At 45.2% G+C, this 26189-nt stretch overlaps 2 protein-coding genes across 2 annotated transcripts; one reads left to right on the top strand and one right to left on the bottom strand.

Annotated features, from left to right (window-relative positions):
* On the top strand, positions 1–5946 carry GNMT (glycine N-methyltransferase). Its single transcript, XM_074310875.1, has 6 exons — positions 1–288; positions 997–1124; positions 3030–3146; positions 3478–3620; positions 5259–5380; positions 5607–5946. Exons 1-6 carry the CDS (start codon positions 83–85, stop codon positions 5776–5778), a joined length of 888 nt encoding a protein of 295 aa, XP_074166976.1. The 5' UTR covers positions 1–82; the 3' UTR covers positions 5779–5946.
* Positions 5947–6761: 815 nt separating this feature from the next.
* Positions 6762–19271, bottom strand: PEX6 (peroxisomal biogenesis factor 6). Its single transcript, XM_074310874.1, has 17 exons — positions 18267–19271; positions 16386–16549; positions 15872–15955; positions 12609–12711; positions 12383–12516; positions 11533–11644; positions 10985–11193; positions 10382–10577; positions 9917–9990; positions 9631–9769; positions 9333–9538; positions 9165–9226; positions 8706–8814; positions 8248–8364; positions 7922–7999; positions 7678–7817; positions 6762–7164 (listed from the first exon to the last, which is right to left on the bottom strand). Exons 1-17 carry the CDS (start codon positions 19164–19166, stop codon positions 7028–7030), a joined length of 2964 nt encoding a protein of 987 aa, XP_074166975.1. The 5' UTR covers positions 19167–19271; the 3' UTR covers positions 6762–7027.
* Between the last annotated feature and the right edge of the window lie 6918 nt (positions 19272–26189).

The following is a 26189-nucleotide window of genomic DNA, read 5'->3' as shown; positions in this document are numbered from 1 at the left end:
GTTAGGCAGGCTGGGCAAAAAAAGCCGGGGCAGCCTTATAAGTGTGTCGGCAGGTGGCCGGGGGGCCAGGGGAACCGAGAGGATGGCAGACAGTGTGTACCGGACCCGCTCTCTGGGAGTGGCAGCTGAGGGGCTCCCAGACCAATACGCCGATGGAGAGGCAGCACGGGTCTGGCAGCTGTACATAGGGGACACCCGAAGCCGTAGGGATGAGTACAAGGCCTGGCTCCTGGGGCTGCTGCACCAGCACGGCTGCCAACATGTGCTTGACGTGGCTTGTGGCACTGGGTAAAGCTGGGGAAGCACAGGGCATGACATGCTCCGGGGGTAGGGGGGAGCTAGCAGGCACCAGTCCAGGTGGTCGCCAGGAATTGCCTAGGGCTTTACCTGCAGCAGGGAAAGCAGAGGAAGTGGAGGAGTGAGACAAGCATGAATACATGAGTGAAATTGGTGGGGGGAGGGGGCTGGAAGTGAGGACGGGGTGGGAAATAGGGGGGAAGGTGTCAGAGGATCTTTCCAAAATAAAATGGGCTGCCTCTCTCTGATGATGGTGAAGGAGGAAATCACTTGTCACTGAAATTTAGTCTGGCATATCACTGGAGTTTCTAGAGAGGGAGGTCATGCTTTGGGTATGGGGGAAAGTGGATTTCTGGATTTTTTGATTCAGTGAATTAAAAATGTGGTGGGGGTGGGTGGGTGGGTGGGTGGAGGGTGATAATGGGGGGGGGGTCAGTTCAACACCAGAGTAACTCATTCACAAGTACTGGGTTCCTCCTGGTCTTCCTTTGACCCTCAGTCCCCACTCCAAAAACATCCTTTCTAGCCCTACTCTTCCTTAACCCTACTTGTCTCCATCACTCCTCTCTTACCCTTTTCCCTCTCCCCTTTTCCCTTCTGGCCCCTCTTGTCCTCATCCTATCTTCTCTGGTCCATCTCCTCCCTCCTCCTCCTTCTCCCCTTCCGCTGTCCTATCACTGCCTGCTGGACCTGGCACAGGGTGGACTCCATCATGCTAGTGGAAGAGGGCTTCAAAGTGACCAGTGTGGACGCCAGTGACAAGATGCTCAAGTACGCCCTGAAAGAACGATGGAACCGTCGTCACGAGGAAGCTTTTGACAAGTGGGGTATGTGGGACCAGGGGATGATCTTGGTCTAGAAGCAGAGGGACCATGCAGAGAACCAGCATTCTTCACATACTATTCTCTGAAACACACCGAACCTTGTGTCAGGGGCCCCAAATTCTGGTCCAGATTCTGCCATTACTTGCTGTGATTTATAGCAAGCCAATTCTGCTCGGGGCCAATTTTTTCCTTTGTAAAATGAGGGTGTGGGAGTAGGTAGAACAGTGAATAGTGGAGCAGCCAATTGAATGAGGTAAACCCGGTTTGGAGTCCTGTCTCAGGCTCTTAATAGCTATGCGACCCCCGAAGGTTACCTAACCTTTGTGCTTCACTTTCTTCCCCTGTAAAATGAGGGACCTTTTCAATGGCCTCAGAGGTCCCTGCCAGCTCTAGCTCTAAGATCCTATGACTAGATGGCTTTCTAGCTCTTTTATTATTTTTTCTAGTCTGTAAAATAATTTCTTGGGAGTTTGATTGGTATGGCACTGAATAAGTAGATTAATTTAGGTAGTATTGTCATTTTTATCATATTAGGTCAGCCTATCTATGGACACTTGATAATTTTCCAGTGGATTAGACTTGACCCTTCTAGCTCTTAACATTCTGAGTCTGTAAGGAAGTATTTTTTCCTTGTTCCTGTTCTCTCCTTTTTCTGCTCCTAAATTCATGCCTTAATTTTATTCTGGTTCAATTTCTATTTTCTTCTCACTGTAGCTTCTCTTCAAGGGCTCTTGCTCTCATGGTCAAGGATCTTTAAGAGTTTAGTGTCTTTCTCCATGATTGACTTCAAAGCCAAGTTTCTTGAGTCTAGCTGTGGAGAGCTGTCTCTTGCCCTTGCTTCTCAGTTCTCCTCCAACCCCTTTAATTTTCTCTGAGAACAGTTTGGGTTCCTAACCTCATTCACATCGCTTGTCCCTGCTCTGGTGGCATGGGTCCAGGCATCAGCATGATTTACTTTTAATCCTCCACCTGCCATTTACTTTGCTCTAACAGTGAAACAAATCTCCTAATCCTGAGCCTCAATTTCCTCATCTGCCAAATGTCACTGCTAATTGTTGCTCTGCATATTTCATAAGGCTGTTAGACGGAACTGAATGAGAAAACAATGATGTGGAATGTGCTTTGCAAACTATAAAGTGCTATCCACATATAAGGAAGCATTATTCTTCTCCTGTTAGACCAGGGATGGTCAGACCTGAAGAGTAAATCCCAGTGGGTCAGGCAGGGGATAGTGTAGCCATACGTTATCTGCTTCCTGTAGGTGTGACAGCCATGGGGTAGAAGAAATAACCAAGGGGATGGTGATCATTCCCCTCTTTCCATGGCAAAGCAGCTACCTCTCTGACCCCCATCCCATCCAAAAAAAAAAACCAAACCCTTAAGTAGCAGGGAAACCAGGGGGGTGATGGTGAAACTGGATCTCCCTCACCTCCTTCCCCACTGGCTCTGCCCTGCTCCTCCCCTCTACCTTTGTGTCCTTGAATACTAACCTTAGCCCAGGGGTGTGCTCATAAATGTTTAATAAACTGGGGTGGGGGGAACTTATCCTCAACACCCTTTTAGGTTTAATTATCAGCATCTCTTCCTTTACTTTCTAAAGACTAGACAATCAACAAAACAATAAAGCAAGTCCAGGTTTGTGTTGTTTGCCGATTTCTGAGATGTATTCACACTGAAACATTTAATAGCCAGTGAGAAATCCCACACACCTCCACCTTACTCCCCTGGTGAGATCCATGTGTTCTGCCAGGCTCCTTCCCTTGCCTTGCCCTTACTCCCTTTTCCCCACAAAATAACAAGTCCATGTGATTGCTGGCCTTTGCTTCAGGACTACAGCCTGTGTTTAGGCTTGTTGGTCATGGTGGGATGCGGAGCACTCAGGTGCCATTCTCTTCTCTATTCCCTCAGTCATTGAGGAGGCCAACTGGCTGACCCTGGACAAGGATGTGCCCCTGCCAGCAGCTGGGGGCTTTGATGCTGTTATCTGCCTAGGTAACAGTTTTGCCCACTTGCCGGACTGTAAAGGTGAGAAATGGGATTATGCCTTTTCTTCCTAAGGCCATCTCCCTACAGAAACCTAGTCCCCTCTCCCAATTAGATTAGTTAGATTGCTCCTTTAATCAACAAGGGAGGTAGAGTCCTACAGCCATCCCCTTCATTATATTCCCTCCCTCAAAGAACAGGTGTCCACACACATACACACACTCACTCCCTCCTCCCTAGGCATAGCCTTCTGCAAGACCATTATTCCCATTCCTCATCTCCCCTGTCCTGGGCCCAGAAGGTCAGTTAAGATTGGGTCAGAGAAGGGAGGAGTATGGCACTGAGGACCTTTCACCCCTTGTTCTGAGCTCAGGTGACCAGAGCGAGCATAAATTGGCCCTGAAGAACATTGCAGGCATGGTGCGGCCTGGAGGCTTACTGGTTATTGATCACCGAAACTATGATCACATTCTCAGTACTGGCTGTGCCCCACCTGGCAAGAACATCTACTATAAGGTGTGGGCCCTGGGTGGGGAGGGCTGGCTGAGTACTGAGAGAGCATCCAGGATGGCAAACACAGTAGCAGAAGTTGTGGAGGGTAGCCCCACAATAGCAGCAAAACCCCAAAAATGAGGAGGGAGGGACTGGGTAGTTTAATAAGCCTTTATTGAGTGCGCCAAGCATCGTGTTAAAACACCAAGGACACAAAGCTAGCCCTGCTCTCCAACATGAATACAATCTGTGAATACTTAGGTACCTACAACATACATAGGAAGATGGAAGATAATCTGGGAGGAAGGCACTAGCATCCAGGAGAATGTGAAAGGCCTCTCCCCAGAAGAGTTGAGGTTTGAAGGAAGCCAGGAAAGCTCAGAGACTGAGGTGAAGGGGCAAAGCAGGTCCAGGGGACAGCCAGCATAAAGGGATAAAGATGGTCGACAGTATGTTAAACAGAGAATCTGAGTCAAGAGGCTGGGCTATAGAGTTTAATGAAGGAGATATTGTATGAGTGGAAAAGTAGCAAGGGGCTGTATGAAGTGCTTTATGTGCCAATAAGAGAACTTTATATATGATTTTTGAAGCAATCAAGATTAAGTGACTTGCCCAGGGTCTCTCACACACACATCAGGGTGGATTTGAATTCAGGTCCTCCTGACTTCAGAGCAAATGTTCTCATCCACAGCACCACCTAGCTGCTATAGAACTTTATTTTGGATATCATAGGGAAAATATGGGGATTGTGCAACATGGGAGAAACTGGCCCAGGACTGCCTAGTATGGCATGTTCTCATGACAAAAGGTGCTGGTCTATGCTCTATAAGCAAAGAACTAAAGCAGCTCAAAAAAGAAAGGTGAGATGTGCAAATTTAGAGAATCCACATGGACTATTTGTGCCCAACTAGTGGAAGAGCATTCCAAGCTTATTCTGATCAGGCACAGTGGACTCAATATAACTTCACTCTAAAAGTAGAGGCATTTGACACTAGATCAGACATTATGGGGTGAGAGTGAGGAAGGAGTTGACGATGACATCCCAGCTGTAAGCCTGGTTGACTTGGATAACTGTCCTTAAGACTAATCAGGGAATCTAGTAAAGAGGAAGATTTAGGGAGCAAGTTTTGTTTTAGACAAGCTGCCCAAAAGATAGTTGGTGATAGAGACTAAAAATGGATTTACAAATTTTGGAATCACAGATTGACAGATTTAGAACTCAAAGGGATGTGAGAAGCTATTAAATCTAATTCATCATTCTACAGATGAGCAAACTGAACTATAGAGAGGTGATTCTTTGGTGTCACACAACCAATGCTTGAATTATCTACAGAGATAAAAACTGAGACCATGGGAGTAAAGAGATCACCAAAAAAGATAGCAAAGAAGAGGGCCCAGAACAGTCTTGGGGAATATCTAAAGATGGAAGTGTAAAGAACATCAATTGGCAGGAAGAGGGCCTTTCTGAGGGAGGCAAGAGAATCCTAGGAAATGAAGAGAGAAAATATATAGAAAGGAGGTAATTCGTAAGAATCTCTATAAAGGAACCTATAAACATGGCCAAGGCTTTTACAGTGAGTAAGCATGGGGCTTGGAAGGGGGAGGGAGGGCACGGAGAGATAAAGGAGCACAGCACTGATAACTCCCTTCTCTTTCATCCAGAGTGACCTAACTAAGGACATCACTACATCAGTGCTGACTGTGAACAACAAGGCTCACATGGTAACCCTGGATTACACTGTCCAAGTACCTGGTGCTGGGCAGGATGGCAGCCTTGGCTTGAGGTATTCAAGCTGCTTTCAGAGGAGGGAGAAGGGGGGGAGTTGGAATTGTAGGCTCCCCCCATCTTGCACACATTCCTGTGGTTCACTTTTTTCTGAGATTCCTAGGCAATTTTCAGGCCTAATGTGAATCCTTATTGAGGAATCCCCATCCATGTCTTTTGCCCCTCTTCTCCCCAACCTATTCTCTAATTTCTCACATCTGTCTACATCTCTGGTCTCGTTGCAGTAAATTCCGCCTCTCGTACTACCCTCACTGCCTGACGCCCTTCACAGAGCTTCTTCGGGAAGCCTTCCAAGGGCGGTGCCAACACAGTGTCCTTGGAGACTTCAAACCTTACAAGCCTGGCCAATCCTCTGCACCCTGCTATTTTATCCACGTGCTCAAGAAGACTGGCTGAACCACCATGAAAGCACTTCATAAACCCACCACAATGCTTCTAATAAACAAGATTAACCTACAAGGAAAAGTCTGGAGTGGGAGTTAGTGGAGTCCTGGGGAGAGGATGTGTTCTGAGTCTCACCTTTGATTTGGGGACAAATAATAAAAAAGTGCTTTTTCTGTTTCACTGTTTGTGTGTTGAGAACTCTTGCCCTTCTGTTAGTCCTTTTTTTTTTTTTTTTTTTTTTTTTTTCCCCTTTGGCCTTTTGTTCTTTTACAAGCCTCTCTTCAAATCCAGAGCACTCCAGACCCTCAAAGCCTGCATCCCAGACTGCTTCCTGGATAAAGAGAGAAACTTTGGAATAAGTAGTGTGGGATTTCAATCTTGATATGGAACTTTGAACAAGTTATTTAACTTTTTTTTGAGGATTTGACTTCCTCATTTGTAAAGTGATGAGGCTAGACAAGGTTTCTCAACTCTCTTCCAGCTATATTCTGATTCCTGCCTGGATAACATATATTGGCCCTAATTTCCCAGGGTTTTTGGGCTCTGATCTCACTCCTACAAAACCAGAAGAGGGCAGCACACACTTATTTTCGGCTGGAATAGTAAAAACTAGATAGAGGTAATGAGAATTATTTCTAGCTTCATGGCTCAGTCCCAGGAATCTTTCTCCATCTTTCTTTCTTTTTTTTTTTTTAATTCTTTCTCTATGCCTGTCCCTGTCTTGACCAAGCACAACTCCTTTAAAGGTTTTACTGATATTTAAGGGGGAAAAAAATCCCAAAGACTTTTTTTTCCCAAACAAACATAACAATAAAGCACACTGGCTATATCTGAAAAGATAGGTTTCATCTAACATCTATAGTTTCTGACTAGAAACTGGGGAAGGTATGTTTTCCCCATGCCTCAGAATCGATGATTGGTCACACTCCACAATAATGTATGGGGGGGGTAGGATCCGAACTGAAACTCCCAAACTAGGCAAACAGTAGACAGGATGAACTTGAGGCAGGAGAATTTTCTTTTAAGTCCTACTACTTACTCCCCACCTACCCAGGTCCCCTTAGTTTATACTTCTGTAGCTTTGAGCTTCACACCTTTAGGAGACAGTGTTCTCTCTCCATGACAGCAGAGTTGGGCAGGGAAGTTTCCCCAGATTAGGTAGCCTAAGGAGGACTGAATTACACTGTCCACTCCAACGGATTTGTTGATATCGTTCCAGGGCTGATAGAGGGGGTAGGACTAGGTACAACCCAAAGTGATTCTAGCAGGCTGCAAATTTGCGCTGGATGCGCTTGTAACGAAGTAGCTCCTGCTCTGAGACAGATGGCTGTAGCCGGGATGCAGCCTGAACCAAGTCTTCCATTGTAAGAAGAAGTGCTGAATTAACTGGCTCCAGTCCTAGGGGTAGGGGAAGAGAGAGAAGAGAAGTCAATGAAGTTTTGTTCTCCCTCTTAGCTGCAGCTAACAGGAGAAAGAAAGCACTAGAATTTCAGCTGCTCTAGGCCAATATGAGGAACCCCAGATATTAGGAAATATAGAGAGAGGTTCCCTGATGGAGGCCTAAACAGGACCTGAAGGCAATACTCAAAGACTTGTCTGAAGAATGGACTGAGAAACTGTTGTGCTCTGGTTAAACAGGGCCTACAAAAGGTCATCTTATTCTGCAGTCTCTGGACACGATGGTTCCCTAGAATGGCAGCTGCAGGCTCTTTAAAAGACCCACAGCAGGTAATTCAGCCATCTTTCCTTTGATCCCCATCTAATGATTCCCTCTTATTTTATAACTCGGATATCTCCCACAGCCATTTCAGCCTCCTGAAGCTCGTGGTGGGACTGAGGTGTGGTTTGGTTTGCCTGTTGGGCTCTTCTTGATCCCACTGAGCCTGGGGGTAGGGGGGAGATCATCCTCACCATCTTCAATGTCCTGGACCCTTCGCTTGAGTGCTGCTGTCATTGCATCAGTACAAAGGGAGTATAAATCAGCACCAGTCAGCTGGGTTGGGCATCGGTCCAGGACACTCACCAGATTCACAGAGGGCTCGAGCTTGAACCTAGAATAGGGAGGTAAGTCTTTTAATGCCAAATCGAGGGCATTTTCCATTATACCAATACTAAAAGCACTAACCCTAACCATGCCACACCCCCTAAGCTATACCTTCGTGTGATAGCACTTAGAATCCGAAGCTGGGAAGCCCGATCTTCGCTTGGTCCCACAAACACCAGCTTGTCAAACCTTCAAAGAGAGCAGGTAGGATATTAAACCAGTAAATCCTCGGAGATCAACCAAACAGATGCAATATTTCCCAACCCCACGGTGAGCTCTTGCAATGTTAATAGGCTGGAGGGGTTGCCCACTGGGCAGCTGATACTGTCAAGCCCTGATAAGAAGTACAGAACAAGATGATCAAAGGGCAATGAGGAGTTAATTAAGAGTAGATCAGGTTTCTCAGAGAGATAGAAGGTTAACAAATAGGGACCAACCTGCCTGGCCGCAACAGTGCGGCATCTAGGAGATCAGGCCTGTTGGTAGCTCCAATAACAAATACTTCTTGGCTGCTGTGAAGTCCATCGAGCTCAGCCAGGAGCTGGGAGACCACCCTGAATGGGTTAAAGATAGAGAATGAGATAGGGGAAGAGAGTAACCTAGTTGAAGAACCCTTCCCCACTCTTAAGATTTCCCTAAGTCCAGGGCTTGTTCAAGGAATCTTTTATTCTCATCCCTTGCTCCTCATCTCCAACCCCTTTTGACATCTCTCAAGCCCCTTTCCTCTATCTTCTATGTGACTTACAATCCACATTCTTTTTATAGTTCCCTCTCTTGGGATCCCAGAACTTGATAATGTCATACCACCCCTAATCTTTCTGAGCTTCCTGAAGTAGCCTCACCCTCAATGCCTCCCATGAAATCAGTCTCATTCCCTGGTTCAGGAATGACCCACCTGTCCATCACACCACCAGAGTCCCCACTTCGCCCTCGACTTGGAGCCAAAGAATCCAACTCATCAAAAAAAATGATGCATGGGGCAGCAGCTCTTGCCCTGGAGAACACTGGAAAGGAGGAAATGAAGATGAGAGGGATGGAAGACAACAGGCTAAAAAACTGGGAAAATGGAAGATCTGAGATGGAGGTTCGGTAGGGATGGGCCTGGACCTTATTTACTTACTAAACCTGCCCCCTTTTATCCCCCAGAACCTCATTTGTTAAATAGGGTCACTAAAATTAAGACTTCTAATTTTCAAGAAACATCCAGAGATGTAGTTCCTTTGGCAGATTAACAACTGTAAAATGAGAGAGGAAGTCACTTGTCCAAGATGACAGAGCAAGGCCTTGGGTCCAGTGTTTTTTTGATGATCCCTTAAGAGGGACAGGACAGGGTAGGAAGCCGACTCTCACTCACCTTCCCTAATGTTCTCTTCACTTTGGCCCACATACATATTGATAAGCTCAGGACCTTTTACACTGAGAAAAAGGATGAACATGAGCAGTTGACCATGGCCCATTCAAGTCCCAGTCTAGAGTCCTCCCTTCTCCTCCTCCCACCAGGTCCACCATCCCTTGTCCCGACCTCAGGAAAGTAAGGCTACATTCAGTAGCTACTGCCTTTGCAAGGAGGGTCTTCCCAGTGCCTGGAGGTCCATACAGCAAAAGGCCTGAACGCCTCAGCCCAAGGTCCAGCAGCTCAGGGTGATCCAGAGGGAGCTGAATAGTTTCCAGGATCTCCCTCTTCACATCCTGTAACCCACCCACATCATGCCAGGACACTGCTGGGATCTAGAGGACACATGGTAGAAAGCTGGAGTCATTTTGACTGTATATGAAGGACAGACCTAATTTCTTCTTAAAATAAAGTCTCGAGCCCCTACCTTGGGGGCCCCAATGGCCTGTGAGTGTGCCATCTGTAGTTGTTCTAGCGCCACCCCAAAATCCTCTGCCAGTATGGGAAAGCCAGCAGTACACAGTTCCCCCTCATCTTCCTCACTTAAGCTGCCAGCAGCCATCACACTGAACAAGGAAATGATGAAGGACAGAAAAGGAGTGACTTAGGAGCACTAGGCCTTTGGGTCTCTCTCTCTTTGGTATCTAGGCCCTTCCCTTTCTTACTCTTACCAGTTTCTTGTCCCCTCCTTCCCATATTCCATTTGCCCCTACCCAGACTGGATCCTGGCGCAGGCTGCTCGGCTGCTGTAGGCCAACAGGGCACAGAGATCACCCAGTACAAAGCCCTGGGGAAGGTAGGAGTAAGGACAAAAATGAGAGCTCATGGGAGTCAGGTGAAATAGCTTGCTTCCACCACCTTACATACTTCCCCTTTTGGATGCTTTATAAAGGAGTCAAGTATATTTTCCTTTCCTTGGCTCCAGTCGCCAGAACTAAGAGCCATGGAGAGTAGCAGTTGTAAACCATCCTAACTGGATCTGCCTCAACATGGAACAGCCTATCTCAGAATGCTCTCCTCATTGAGAAGCTACTCGATCACTTGTTGAGGATATTGTCTTGGCTTCTATATGAGTAGGCCCCATTGAGTTCTGAGTTCCTTTACAATTTTGAGATTCTTGCCCTGGTAAGGAAGGTGTGGAGCCCTGTGACCTCCACTCCTCCATCCCCAACACTCACTGCACTCCTTCTTGCTAGTTGGGCTAGGTTCACTTCCTGACCCAGAGGGAGGCGGGAAGTTAGCGCCTGCAGGATGTTGAGCCGATGCTCCTCTGACAGTATGGGAACCTCCAACTCATGAGGAAATGCTATCTGCACATCAGGAGGAACATTCTGAGGGCAGCTTGTTGTAGCCACGACCAGCAGAGGCAGCGAACTGTCAAATGAGAACAGCAGGTGCTAAGAAGGTCTGAGCTCAAGACAGAACTGAGAACTCCCAACACAGGAGGTGGAATCAGTGAACATTAAGTGATCTTATTGTTCCCCAGATTGGATTGTGCTGAGAACATTAAGAGAGTAGCCTGGTTCTAGCTCATCCCAAACAAGGTGAGGATCCCTCAAGATGTTAAGTGTCTTCCCCCTTCCCCTAGATATTACCATAATAGTCAGCACATGACTATACCCATTGCACAATGGACACCAAGCACACAGTATTGATTAACTGTGGCAAGGCAGATAAGTGTAGTGATGGGAAAAGAGTGGGGATGAGGATGGTCTTTAATCTTTTAGTCACTAGACTCTGGATCTCAATCTCAGGCTCCTACAGCAGGTCTAAAGGAATACCTGATGAGGGGATCCTTATTCAGGAGAAGATGTCGAAGCACAGCTACCACCTGGGAATCCTCACCTAGGCCATCCCGTTCCCAGCCCAGGAGTTCCACACCTTTCAACAGCAGGATAGATGGGCGGCAAAGCTGAGCCCGGGAGAAAGCAGCTCGAAGCTTGCTCTCCACTGCTGCACTGGTATCTGCACATAGTTTTGAGCAGTCTGCCTGTAAAAAATCACAGGGTTGTTAGTATGAGATGCCCCACAGTAAAGAAAGAGACTGTCTTAGTGATTGTGTCAGGCATTTGTGGCATTTTTTTCCAATGAAAGCAAGAGAAAAAGAACTAGTACTCACCATGCTCCACCCCAACTCCACTAAACCAGCAATGTTATAGAGGCTAGTCACCAAGTCCTTGAAGCCCCCTTTCACTCAGACCATTCACCCAGTGGCCAAACTCCATAGGAATCTGCCTGACGGTGAGGCAAAGATCCCACCATAGCAGTAGGACAGGCAACAGGGTTATCCTTTGCACTGTCTTATCTAAAAGGCTGTGGGCATCCTCACCTTGAATAAATGGAGCCCAAGGCGGCCACAAGCAGCAGTGATGGCTGTAGTCTTTCCACTGCCTGGGGGCCCCCGCAGAAGGACACTACTGGTCCCCGTCAACAAAGACCCCCTGCAACCAAAAAAAAAAAAAAAAAAGCTAAATTTGGTTTCCTGCCTGTTTCATGCCTTCTCAAACTTTTCCTTTTGAACATATATTAAGTCTCCCTCACAAGAATAACAGGAATAGGGGCAGCTAGGTGGCGCAGTGGATAGAGCACCAGCCCTGAATTCAGGAGGACCCAAGTTCAAATCTGGTGACAAATCAGACACTTAACACTTCCTAACTGTGTGACCCTGGGCAAGTCACTTAACCCCAGCCTGGGGGGGGAGGGGGGAGAAGAATAACAAGAATATTATATGCCTCATTTTCCCATTTCAGAGGAACCAAGTGGCTTATCTTTCTGCATTTGTGCTGAATCAACTTCAGGAAGGCTTGCTGAACTCTTTCCCACTTTGGTTATCGAAGGCATTCTGACCAGTATACATGACATCTTTGTTACTGTTGTTGCTCAGTCTTTTTTCAGTTACGTCATGCTTCCTTGTGACCCTCTTTGGGGTTTTCCTGATAAAGATACTGGACTCATTTTACAAATAAAGAAATGGAGGCAAACAAGATTAAATGACTTGCCCAGAGCTAGTAAGTGTGAAAGATTTAAACTCAGGAAAATGAGTTTTCCTGACTCCAGGCCCAGCATCCAATTCCCTTTATCGCCATCTAGCTGCCCAACCATGTTCCTGATCCCTCCCATAACTCTAAGTCAAAACCCTCCTTCACCATCCTTCACTAAGGTCCGAGAGCCTCTCTTACCCAGGATGGAGTCGTGGTTTCAGCACCTCACAAAGTTGTGTCACTAAAGTCTCCAGCCCTGGAGGGGATAAGCTGCTCCAGATACTTTGTCCCTCTGAAGGGAGCCATGGGACAAAACTCAGAGTAGAACCCACCTGTATAGTAATAAAAGAGGGGCTTTAGGTACAGCATACAACATACTTTGCTTTATCCTCCTCACTTTACCCTTCCTCCACAAAGGCCTCACCATATACAAGGAAGTGTGTGTTGTATCAGCCAAATATGCTGTGGTTGGTTCTTCCGGGGCATCCCCAACAGTCGTCTTCACTTTGAAGAACAGAAAAGGCCACCTATGGAATGAATGCAGAGCAAACCCCAAGTTACACATGATTACTGTATCCTGGAAAAGGAAAAACAAATGACACTAACCCCATTTTTCAGACAGAAAAAAATAAATCTAGATTAGTTGTGATTAGCCAGAAGACAAGAAACCATATTATTTCCTGACCTGAACTCAGAGTTCAAATTAGTTTGACCACACAGCATAGAGATACCTCCATACTTCTTAGGCTATAATGTCTAATTCTTGTTAGTGACAGGAGGCAAAAATGGTCCCAGAAAAACATAAGGGAAGAGAGGAGAGAGATTAGCATTTCATGTGAAGAGGAAGTTCTGGTTTCTGTGACTTCTATAACACTTTCTACTCAATAGTAGTTATAGTAAAAGACTAGGATATAAGATTAACTCTGTATCCTTTTTATAGTTATTACTCCTAAATTGAATATTTGATATAGCATTTTTAATTTGGAATAGTTGTTCTAAAACATGTTGAGTCTTGACATTTAATGGAAAAGAACAAAAATATGCCTGTAAAATTCATGAGGATTACAGGGGTTATAAAACCATTTTAGATAGAAGATACCACTGATGATTAGGTGAAAAAACAAATCCACTAGAATAAATCTGGATACTGCTGGAATACAAGTAAGTTGTGTTATAGAGCATAGTACTGATCCTTTCAAGTGAGGTAGATACTGTGATTATTCCCATCTTACAGATGAAGAGACTGAGGATGGCAGAGGCTAAGTGACTATCACACAACTAGTTAAGTATCTGAGGCAGGTTTTACAACTCAGGTCTTTGGTACTCCAAATCCAATACTTTATCCACATCACCACATAGCTCCCTATCCAAGTTCACCTAGCAATTGGATGCCAGAGGTTCCTATATGGTCTCCCTGCCTCAAGTGTCTCCCCACTTCAATACATTTTTCACACAGCAGCCAAAGTTTATGACACTTTTCTCAAGTGTATAATATTCCCTCGTTCAGTAAGTTCCAGAAGCATTCTGGCACATCTAGTATCAAATATGAATTTCTCTGCTTGGCATTTAAAGCCCTTCACAACCTGATACCAATATACCTTTCCAGCCCTACTGTATGTTATTCCCCTTCTTGAACTCTAGGATCCAGCCACACTGGCCTTCTTGCTGTTTTTCATACAAAATACTCCGTTTCCCATTTCTGTACTTTCACATTGATTACTCAATAGCTTGGAATGAATTCCTTTCTTTTCATTAATAAATAGTATTTGACAGCACGCACCCCCTCACCTCCATCCCTTTAAAATGCGCTTAACTCAGTTGCTACCTCCTAAAAGATCTTTTCTGATCTACATACTTATTGGAGCTTTCTCCCTCAAATTACCTTGTTTCACTTATCTGTATATATTTCCTAACAGTCTCCTAAATGTTCTTCTAGCTTCAAACCTCTGCCTACACCAAACCATCACTCATGGAGCTACCAAAATGATATCCTTCAAGCACAGATCTGACCAACGCACTGCTACCTCTAGGAACAAATATAATCTATTCTGATACTTAAAAGGCCTTTGATCTACCTCAGCTTCAACCTACCTTTTCAGGCTTATCACACATTACTTCCCTGGTTCAACCAAACTGACATTCCTAGTGTGCTCTACTTCCTTGTCTCTGAGCATGCTATCTATCCTTCATGCCTCTTCAATTCTTAGAATTCCTAGTTTTCCTCAAAGTTCAGATCAAGAGCCATCTCTTATATGGAGGTGTCTTCAGATCCCCTAGCTGCTACTGACTTCTTTTTGAATGATCCTGCTTTTATTTTTAATAGACTTATATGCAAACATGTTGTTATTGTTATGTCCCACATACTCTGCTCCGGCACCAAGAACATAGCATACATACACAACATATCTTCAAGTAGGATGTAAGCCACTTGAGGGAAAGATCTATTTTAATTTGTGACTGTGCATCCTATTGTCTAGACAGGATCTTACACATAGTACAAAACAAGTACTTGCTGGATAAATGGCTATTAGCTGAGAAGGATTTATTTTCACATTTCTATTTTTTTATTCCTGGTCTTTTGAAGGACAATGGCTGTAGTATGATTAGAAAAACCACTGAGAGTAAGTGCTTACAGTGGAGAAGAAAGTGCAAAAGGGGCTGACCCAGAAGCCAGCCTCCCAATCCTGTAAGATCTCTCTCCTGGGGTCATTCCCCCAAAGTCAATGTGAGAGCACCTGACATAGCTGGACTGTCAAGTAATACTGAGTTTAACACACTAATAAAGAATTCCAGTAGACAATAAAGACCAGGATCTGGGACCACAGATGAGCCATGTATATACTGAAGCTACTACCAGGATCTTCCTGGAACAGGACAAAGGCCCTGAATGTGAAAGCCCTGGACTCTTAGTCCTAACATACTGAGTGACTTAGGACAAATATATCTCTCTAGGAAGAGAAAGAACAGTTTTATCTCCGATGTGGCTGATCTAAGGCCCAAGAGTTCCCTCAGAACTGGCTGTTCCACATAGCTCCAAATCTTCCTGCTTTTAAAAAAGCATTTTAACTCTGTCATAAATATGCTATTCAATAAACATTTACTTAATGCTTATAGGAACAAAGAAAGGCATGAAATTAAGGCCTGTACAAGTTAGAGGTTGGGGGAGAAACTGCCAATTCTCTTTCTAATCAAAAGTTCAAATCACACTCAAAATCAAGTATTGTTCTTATGATTTTATACACAGGAACACTGAGATCTAAGGGCAGTACAAATTCATCCAGTCAAAATCACACAAAGTCAGTAGGGGAGAATGCTCAGTTATGCCAATCCCTAACTTTCTGTTGTAAAGGATAGATAAAGGGAGAAAAGACATTTCCTCAGTAGAAAGGGCCATTTCTTTTTGGAGGATAGACCCAAGGAACAACATCTATACAGATTCCAAGTATTGGGTTATTTCGTGTCATATATATGTACAGAAGGGGCAACAACTTAGGAAAGACACATTAGGCCAACAATGGGAAAACAACAGAGTTTAGAATAGAAACCTCAGTCCCAGGTTCAGACTTTCAAGTAATTCATAACTGACTTTCAAGTAATTCATAACTGACACCCATACCATCTGGACTTGAGAGCAAAAATACGATAAACTTAGTAGGGACTTCTTAAGGTTTAGGGTGGGCTGCATACCTGAATAGTTTCTCTGGGCTTCTTTCCAAGACGTCTGCTTGCCCAACTGTTGGCACACACAAAATATCCCCTTCCTGGACTATCCTGTAACACAAAAGTAACTCCAATGAGATCATAACTAGAGGTTGCTGACATGGCAAACTATCTTTTGGGGGCAAATTGTACATTCAGAGATCAATCTAATATGGGGAAAAAAATCTAGTGGGGAGAGATGAAACTCTGGGAAAGTGGAAAAAAGGAAAAAGAAAGTAGTATCCAGAGCTAACTAAGAGATCCAAGGTATTTCTCGTGATGTGCCCATTTTCCTGCATGACAAATGAGCTCACTCTTCCATTACTTCCCCAGAATCCCAACTGGGATCTCCACCCCAGTATTTCATAAAATACAATTTCAAAGTCAATAGACATGTCTAGATCTGGAGTTCAGGAAACTAGGGGGACAGGACTGATATAGAATGCCAGGCTCTTGTTTTTTAAAAAAATAAACATTTTTTTCTTTGGGCTAAGGAGCTGACCTGGGGATCTCAAAGTGCTGATAAAGAGCCTGGTCATAGTTGCCACTGGTGTTGTAGTGGGGGGAGGACACAATTTCAATGTGCAGCTCTCTGGCAAATGGAGGCCCAGACAGCACTGAGCAGCTTCCTCTGTTCTCAGGACTTCTGAATCCTTCTGAGTATCTCTATTAAAGAAACAATCAACATTTTACTGCTTTCCCTTAACATAGTGACTAGACTATAACCTCTTTGTGGGAGAAGCCATTATTTAAACATTAGTTGTATGACCATGGATAAATAACATCACTGAACCTGTTTCTTTACCTGTAAAATAAAATATCTACAGTACCTATTTCACAAATGTGAGAGGCAAAGATGAAATAATTTCTGCAAAACACTACATATCTTAAAGTGCTATAGATAGACTAGTCCACATTTTAACACAAAAGAAAGATGAAGGGATATAAGGCCAGGAAAAGCAGAATCAACAACCTCCAAGATAATCATCCCTAGATTGCTGCTTCCAGGAAAAGAAATCCTTTCCAAAGTACCTCTCTCTACTTTGAATATAGCATTACTTTTATTCTTCACTTTAGTTTTTTTTTTTTTTAATAGTTTTTATTTACCAGATATATGCATGGGTAATTTAACAGCCCTGACAATTGTCAAACCTTTTGTTCTAATTTTCCCCCTCCCCCCATATCAGGTTGACCAATACATGTTAAATATGACAGAATATAAATTAAATACAATATATGTATACATGACCAAACAGTTGTTTTGCTGAACAAAAAGAATGGGACTTTGAAATAGTGTACAATTAGCCTGTGAAGGAAATCAGAAATGCAGGTGGACAAAATTAGAGGGATTGGGAATTCTATGTAGCTTCACTTTAGTTTTTTATGTGTCCCTAGTTAATACCAAGGCTCTGAAAAATTCCTCCAGAAGTCCTCAAATAGTTCAGAGATAGTAGAAGTATCAGGTTTCAAAATATAATTGGAGTGTATTTAGTTTCCACTTCAACAACACTAGGTAGCTCATGTGATTGGCCAGAGAAGGAACTCAAGGCTAGTTTATTCAGGATAAAAGCAAAAAGACAACATCTTAGTGAGATAACTAAGGCTCAGCAGAATGATTAGCATGAGAACTGCAAGTACAGTACACTCCTCTCCCTTCAGTTTCTACTTCTGCCAACCTAAAGGATGGAATAATCCCTAAGGCACTCTCATTTAGAGGATGAAGTAACCTTAGAGATCAGAGTCCAATTCCATCGTTTAACACAGAAGGAAACTGAGGAACAAAGAAGAGGAAGTATTAAAAAACAAAAATGGGATTCAGAGAATAGAAAATTGAGCTCTAGATCTAGAAAAGGCATGAAGCCTTAGGTTAATGTTAAATGCATTATTTCCACAACAAAGACACCATACCCCACAAACTCTAAATCTGGGACTCTTTTTATCCTGGGCCAAAACATTTCTCAAATTTGACCTAGAGTACCAATGATTTTTGTGCCATCCATAGGGATATTTAATAGTATTTCATCTTTTAAAATAAATCTATTTTGAGACATCCTTCTCAATAAATGCAATAAGCTGTATAACTTCTGAAGGCAGCAATCTTCCACAGCTTCTCCAACACTATTAAACACACTGCAAGGGTGAGTTCTAACTATTATTCATACATGACAATTCTAAAGTGGACTTCCAACTTCCATCCAGAAGAGCTCTCAAGTTCTGGATGGGCATGTACACATTTGCAAATTCTTCACCCCCTAATCCATTATTAAGATAATAATCTCACTCTACATAAGTTAAACCAAAGCCAAGACGCCAAGTCCAAGGAGATCCGGGTGTCTTGCTGACACTTGCGGGGCTAAGAGAAGAGGACCCTGCTGGTGCTTACCTGAACGCTGAGCTCCCCGATTTCGAGGGGCTCACAGGACAGATTGAAAGCCAGATTGGCAGGCACCAGGGCCACTCCGTCTGCAAGCGGCTCCCCCAGCTCTGAAGACCCGGGTCCCAGCTTCTCGGAGAGATTCCAGCGAGGATCCTGGACTTGCACCTTGGCCAGGTGAGGCCGAGGGGCCGGTGTCCCCTCTCGGACCGGGGTCACCCATACCCACTCTCCCTGGAAGAAGCCGAGACTCCGAAGGCAGCTCCTGCTCACCCCCAGCGCCTCCCCGGCCCCGCCCAGGATGCCCCGCAGTCGTCGGGGCACACTCGGGGCTGCGAAGGAGGAGACCACGGGCGGAGCCGGCAGCGGGGGGCGACTATCGCCCCCTTTAGCGCCCCGTCCCCGGAGCTCGGTCACCGCCAATCGCGTGCCGGGGCCCAGCAGCCCTTGCAGCGCCGGCCGCGTCTCCAGCACCCGGGGACCGAGCGCGGGTAACGCCTCTCCGCGCCGCACGAGCACCGGCCCGGCGCGGGGGCCCGTCCCAGAGCCAGTGCCCGGCGCGGCGCCCAGCAAGGCCCAGCCCAGCGCGGGCGGCCGACGCACGGGTCGGGCCCGTACCCGCGCCCCAGAGCCCAGCGCCAGGAGCCGCAGCAGGGTCCGGCTCACCAGCAGCTCCGGGGGTCCGGGCTCGGGCTCGGGCTCCGGTTCCGGCCCGGGCCCCTCGCCTGGGCCCTCCAGCGCAGCCACCAGTAGCGCAGGCCCCGTCGGCCCCGCCCCCGCCGGCCTCAGCGCCAGCACTAGGCCCGCGGGCCCCGCCGCCGGCCACGGTCCCCCGGGCGGCAGCAGCACCGCTAGCGGCGGAGCCTCGGCCGGGAAGGGTTCCAGGGCCCTCAGCACGGCCAGCGCCATGACAGCGACGGGAACGCAGGAACGGGGACGACCGCTTTGCCTCCCGAGCCGGGGAAAGGAACGCGAAGCTGCAGCTACCGCGGCCGGCCGGCAGCAGCGCCACTTCCGGTTCCTGAAGAAGGGCGGAGCGGGTGTAGAGGAAGTAGAACCTGGGGGAGGAGGAGAAGGGAAGGTAGTCGGAACTTCTGCGCAGACTCCAAAAGGCCGAGGCGGTGGCAGGAGCTTGACAGCCGTAGCCATGGTAACTGGGGCTGCTTGTGCTTCTGCGTCTGTGCCCGTTCTATTCTGACTGGTCTTAACCCTCCAAGGGGCGGCACGAGAAGCTGTTTGCGGTGCTTCCTCCCGAAGTGCGGCCTTTGTTTTTACCACACAGCACCGGTCATAGTTTTCCTTCGCTGGCTTTGCCGGAATGTCTATAACGAGTGATTGTTAGTACGCTGTCACGGAGCTTGCGCTCTCTCCGTTCCGCTAGGAAGAATGAGGGAAGCGTAGATTGAGCGCTTAGTAGGTGCCGGATCCTGCGCTGAGCCCTGGGAATGCAGAAAGAAAAGCGAGACACCCAGAACTCCCTTCTAATGGGGGGACAGCGCGTGTGGAAAACCTCCATTCACACTCGGAGGGAAGGGCGCGCGGCCTGAGCCGCAGGGTCAGAGCAAAGGGCTACGCCTCCTCTTTAAGGCTGCTCCCGCAGACAGAATCCCGCCAGGGCCGGGCCTGGCGCTATTTCCTAGGCTTTGGATAACAGGCCTTTCTTGGGTCAGACGGGACTGACACTTGCGGGAGCCGCGGCGGGGCCTCTGAGGATGGAGGAACTGGGCCGGGAACGCGGCGCTTCCCACGGCTCCTGGGCCCGGGGTCCTGAGTCAGTCCTATGCAGCGGTCCTCAAACTTTTTAAACAGTCCCTCAGACTGTGGGAGGCCGGACTGTAGTAAACACAAAAACTCACCCTCTGTCTCCGCCCCTCAGCCCATTTGCCATAACCCAGCCAGGCCACATAAACATCCTCAGCGGCCGCATCTGGCCCGGGGCCGTAGTTTGAGAACCCCTGGGGGGAAGGGGGGAAGGCGGTGCGAGCATTTATCTGACACACGCCACCTCCAATCTCCTCCTCGGCCTGGAGGGGGGGGAACAGCTTACAGCCTGCGTGGGCGGTTGCGGGGCTGGCTGGCCCTTTTCTCACTGGGGATGCTTTTCCAGGCGAAGACTTTCAGGGTGGGCTGGAAGCAGGGCCGGAAGGTCCTAGAAATTGCTAGTGGAAGTGAGTCAGATTTTTACTGATGGCTGTAAAGAAGCAGGGCCCACTCCAGTGACGATTCTCCCCGGTTAGGATCGTGGGGCCAGACTGGAAACAAGTGGGGGGGGTTTGAGAAGGGGTGCTGCTTTTCCCAAAGCCCTTGGGCTCTCCTTCAAGGTCTGGAAGAAAATGTGTGTTGCGGTCATGACATTTTGTTTTATGCATTTTAACGCGTGAATAGTCAACTCACAATCAATCATCAAGCACGGATTAAATATTCACTGTGTGTCAATAACCATGCTAGTTAATACAAAGGCAAAAAATAAATATTATAGTGCTTGTTCTTAAAAAGTAACAACCCTAATCTTAATTCATTCTTTCTCTGTACAGTTTCTATCCGTGCTCTCCCATAAATTTGCCCTGGAACCCACCCAGCCTCCTTAGGTTTCCGCTGACGTCAGGAGCATGCCAGTGGAGCATTTGAGCTGTCCACCTGTCGTCCCCCTGTCTTGTCATGGCACTCGGCCCAGTTGTTTCTTTGCTCCTACATTTCCCTGACGACATCTTTTACTCCATTTTTTCCAAGTTCTCTTTTGTTAAACGTTATACACAGCTCCCACCCACTGTGCACCTCTCTGTTCCCTTTTGTGTGAAACTCATTTTAAATTCTTTGGATGACTCACATCTGTACAAAAGCACCAGTAGAATATTGGTATTAATAAGATGGAACTTTGTTTCTGGGGGAAGTTGGAGGTTATTAAAGGATCTCTCACTTACACCATATCTATCTCGTATGTAGATAGCTGTTCTCTGTTCTCTCCCTTTTTTAGAATAGGAGTACCTTGAAGAAAGGGACTAGATTTTAGTCTTTGTATTTAAAGCACTTAGTGAAATGCCTGGCCCACAGGAGCAATTAATAAAGGTTTATGGACTAACCCTTTTTTTTTGAGACATGCCACATGTCCATGTAACTGCACTGTAAATATTGGCGTGGGGATAGCCGGAGCTATTTTTACACTTTGACACATCCAGGAGACGAATGAGGCCCCATCCCTTCCCAAGTACAGACTACTTCTCTATGCCTTCTCAGCTTGTATAATTATTGCTGTGTTTTGCTGTAAGTAACAATAGCTCACATTTATAGACTACCTTAAGGCTTATAAAGTACTTTTCCCAAACCACCCTATAGAGTAAAAGAACAGGGTAAAAGAACACAATTATTATTATGCTCATTTCTCAGATGAATAAGCACAAATACAAAATACACATACTCTTCCATTCGGCAACTTTGATCTTCTGGCTGTTCCATAAAAAGATACTCCATGTCTCAGCCCCAGGCATTCTTTGTGGCTGTCCCCCATGCCTGGAATACTCTCTCTTTTACACTCGGAGGACTGACTTCCCTGATTTCCTTTAAGCCCGACTAAAATCCCACCTTTCAACAGGAAATCTTCTCTCACCTGTCCTCATTCTATTGTGTTCCCTCTCTTAATTATTTCCTATTTATCCTGTATGTAACTTACTTGTACATAATTGTTTGAATGTTGTTTCCCCCATTAATTGTCATCTAGTACTTGGGGTGGATCTTTGGAAGGTCTATAAGCCCAGGGCTTCCCTGACATAGCATATTGCCTCTTGTAGACCTTCCAAAGATCCACCCCAAATACTAGATTTATCCCCTATTTCTTTTACTATTCCATCAGTCCCAGTGCAGCAGTTCAAGTGTGCATTTGCTTTCCTTCCCTTTCTCTACAGGAGCAGCCTGCCTCTCTTTCTGATCGTATTTATCCTTGCTGATGGCTAGGTACTGCTTATGGAAGGCAAATTATTACTAGTAACAAGTTGTAATACAGCCTGTTAATGAGGCAATTAGATAGCTCCGTGGATAGAGCTCAGGCCTGGAACGGGAAGATCTGAATTCAAATTCAGCCTTACACAATTACTAGCTGTGATCCTGGGAAAGTAATCTCTGTTTTAATCTTGGAGCAACTAGAAACCTCAGTGGATAAAGTGCTGGATTTGGAGTCAGAAAGAATTGAGTTCAAATCCAGGTTCAGACATTCACTAACTGTGTGACCTATTAAATGACACAAGTCACTTTACCTTTCTTGGTCTAAATCCACTGGAGAAAGAAATGACAAACAACAACAAAACAACAGGCTGCAAGCTGCTCACACTGATTATAGCATCAGGAGATGCTATATATAGGGAGAGAAAGAAGGATTTTATGGAAGGAAGTAGGGTAACTAGAATCTAATGTGAGTATATGTACATTTTATAAGTGTCTGTTCTATAGAGAAACCATTAGCCAAATAGAATAGCTGTCTATAGCTGGATGCCTTGTTATTTCTCAATTGAGTATGTGTCACCAAACCCAGGTAATCCCCCACCCCACCATTTCTATCCCCAAACCCCCATCCACATACTCCCACAAAGTTGCCTGTGCATATGCTTGGAAAAGGGGAAGAGATAGGGGAAGAAAGCTGAATTAAGAAGCACAATGGCACGTTAAGTCCCCCTTACTCCACAATTCCTATCCCTCTCTCTTAGCAGCAGCTTCCCTGTCACATTCCCCTTGGGGAATCAGAGAAGGCAGAATCATGAAGGAGGGGGCAGAGGCTTCAAGAACAGATACTGAGCTGTCATCCTATTTCTCACTTATGCCTCTAGAGACTTCTTCCTTGCCTCCACCCCCACCACGACAGAACATTGAAATTCTCAGGGAACACTAGGCTCCCAGGTATTAACAATACATCTCCACTCAACTTGGATACATTGGATAGAAAGCATCTTGTTCAGAGTGGGCATTCAAAAAGTAACTGACTAACTGAAAGGATCTATGATTCATCAGTGATAAGTTTGTTTCGTTACTTTTTCCCCTCTTTGATAAGAGGCTCACTGATCTAGGAACTTAAAGGTCATTTAATCTAATTTCTTTGTTTTTCAGACAGGGAAATCAAAGCCTAGACAGCTGACACAAGGTCACAAGGTAGTGTTGTGACTTTTGTGACCCCATTTGGGGTTTTCTTGGCAAAGGTACTGAAACAGTTTGCCATTTCCTTCTCCAGTTCATTTTAGAGATGAGGAGACAGAAGCACAGTTAATGATTAACAGTTAAGGTTAAGTGACTTACCCAGGGTCACACAGCTAGTAAGTATCTGAGACCAGATATGAATTCAGGAAGATGAGTCTTGCTGATTCTATCCACTTGACCACCTAACTGCCCTTCATACAGGGCAGCCTGTATAATAATAATAAGCAGCCATTATTACCTTCAAAGAAAAAAATGATATAGTATGTTGCTGTAGAGATGTATGTGCAGCAAGGACAGGCACAAAAATGTGTCACATAGTAGGACTCTAGCCAAGACAATGTGATATTGTTGAAAACTAATATTTCTGACCCCTATCAGCTTGATTCTTTCCTCTTGCTCTTCTGCATTTCCATGACCCGGTGCCAAGGACTATTTTAGGAATCTGATTTCATTGAAGCTTGGTGTCCCCCTCAAAGACGAAATCAGCTGTGATTAGCAGTGTGTTATCCTGATTGAAAGGCTTTGCCTTCTTTCAATAATATTAACAGTTCATGCTTATGTAGGTCTTTATAGGTAGATATACCTGGAAAAGTATATGGAAAAGTAGACCATATAGCAAGAATGAGGAATAACATATGGACAGTGCTGCAATGTTTATCTTAGAAAATTAAAGACAGAGGTAGACAGACAGACATACAGACACACGCACACACACACACACACATAGATAACAGAGAAAGAGAGAATAACAGAGAGGATGCCAGCATGTTGGACAGATTCTCTGGGAATGATAGTTATAGACAAATATCACATGGAATGAGGTTTGGCTAGATTATTGAGTTGTATCATTGGAAAGAGTACCTGTGTCTACTATATATCCATTTAAGAATTTATAGTTTACCTGGGAAAACATTTTTACATTCAAAGGCTCTGATAAAGGCCTCATTTCCAAAATATATAGAGAACTGACTCAAATTTATAAGAAATCAAACCATTCTCCAATTCATAAATGGTCAAACGATATGAACAATTTTCAGATGAAGAATTTAAAACCATTTCTAGGTCTATGAAGGTAATCCAAATCACTATTGATCAGGGAAATGCAAATTAAGACAACTCTAAGATATCACTACATACCTGTCAGACTGGCTAAGATGACAGGAAAAGATAATTAGAATGTTGGAGAGGATGTGGAAAAACTGGGAATTGTTGGAACTGTGAACGAATCCAATCATTCTGGAGAATAGTATGGAACTATGCTCAAAGTGCATACCCTTTGACCCAGCAGTGATTCTACTACCAAAGAGATTTTAAAGGAGGAAAAGGGACCTGTATGTGCAAAATGTTTGTGGCATCCCTCTTTGTGGTGGCCAGAAACTGGAAACTAAGTGGATGCCCATCAACTGGAGAATGGCTGAATAAATTGTGGTATATGAATATTATGGAATATTATTGTTCTATAAGAAACAACCAACAGTTTATTTCAGAAAGGCCTGGAGAGACTGATGCTGAGTGAAATGAGCAAGACCAGGAGATCATTATATACTTCAACAACAATACTGTATGATGATCAATTCTGATCGATATGGCCATTTTCAACAATGAGATGATTCAAACCAGTTTTAATTGTCCAGTAATGAAGAGAGCCATCTTTACCCAGAAAGAGGACTGTGGGAACTGAGTGTGGAACACAACATAGCATTTTCACTCTTTCTGTTGATGTTTGCTTGCACTTTTGTTTTCCTTCTCAGTTTTTTTTCTTTCTTTCTAGATTCGATTTTTCTTGTGCAGCAAGATAAATGTATAATATGTATACATGTATTGGATTTAACATATTTAACATGTATTGGACTACCTGCCATCTAGGGGAGGGGGTGGGGGGAAGGAGGGAAAAATTTGGAACGGAAGTTCAATGGGTCAAGCGTCAATGTTGAAAAAATTACCCATGCATATGTTTTGCAAATAAAAAGATATAAAATTATTTCATGTGATTCTCACAATACCCTATGAGATGGTCCAGTCAATAATCACTTATTGACTGGCCTCTTTGCTGTTTCTCACAGATGGCACTTTCATCTTCTGACTCCATCCATTTTCACTGGAGTCAACAAGCATTTAAAAACTCCTACTATGTTCTAGGCCCCATGCTAAGTGATTGGGACACAAAGAAAAGTTTTTAAAAATGGCCCTTATTCTCTAGGAGCTCACAATCAAATGGACACAGTATGCAAACTCTTATGTAAGAACAATATATATACAAACCAAATTGGAGATAATCCAGTAGGGAGGGCACTAACATTTAGGGGGATTCACGCAGAAGGTGGGGTTGAAACTTGAAGGAAGCCAGGAAATGAGAATTCCAGAGAATTCCAGGTGTGGGAGACAGCCAGTCACAAGGCCCCATGGAGAGGAGAGGGGATGTCTGCAGTGACCAACAAGGAGACCTGAATCACCCTATCACTGAGCATGGGGAGGGGAGTGTAACCAGACCCAAAAGGCAGAAAAGGCCAGGTTTATGAAGGGCACTGAAAGCCAGAGAGAGGACGTTTGATCCTGGAGGCATTGGGGATCTGCAGGAATCTGTTGGGGAAGATGGCTGGACCTATGCCATTTTTAGGAAGATCAACTTGACATCTCAGTGAAAAATGAACTGGATCATGGAGAACAAAGGAATATTGCAAGAGTTCAGGCAGGAAGTGGGAGCAGAGAGGGCAGCTGGTGAGAGAACTCTTTCCAAAGCAGGACGGACAGAAC

Source organism: Sminthopsis crassicaudata, chromosome 4, assembly GCF_048593235.1.
Source record: "Sminthopsis crassicaudata isolate SCR6 chromosome 4, ASM4859323v1, whole genome shotgun sequence".
In the NCBI taxonomy this organism is placed as follows: Eukaryota; Metazoa; Chordata; class Mammalia; order Dasyuromorphia; family Dasyuridae; genus Sminthopsis; species Sminthopsis crassicaudata.
This window is presented reverse-complemented; position numbering and strand designations above follow the sequence as displayed.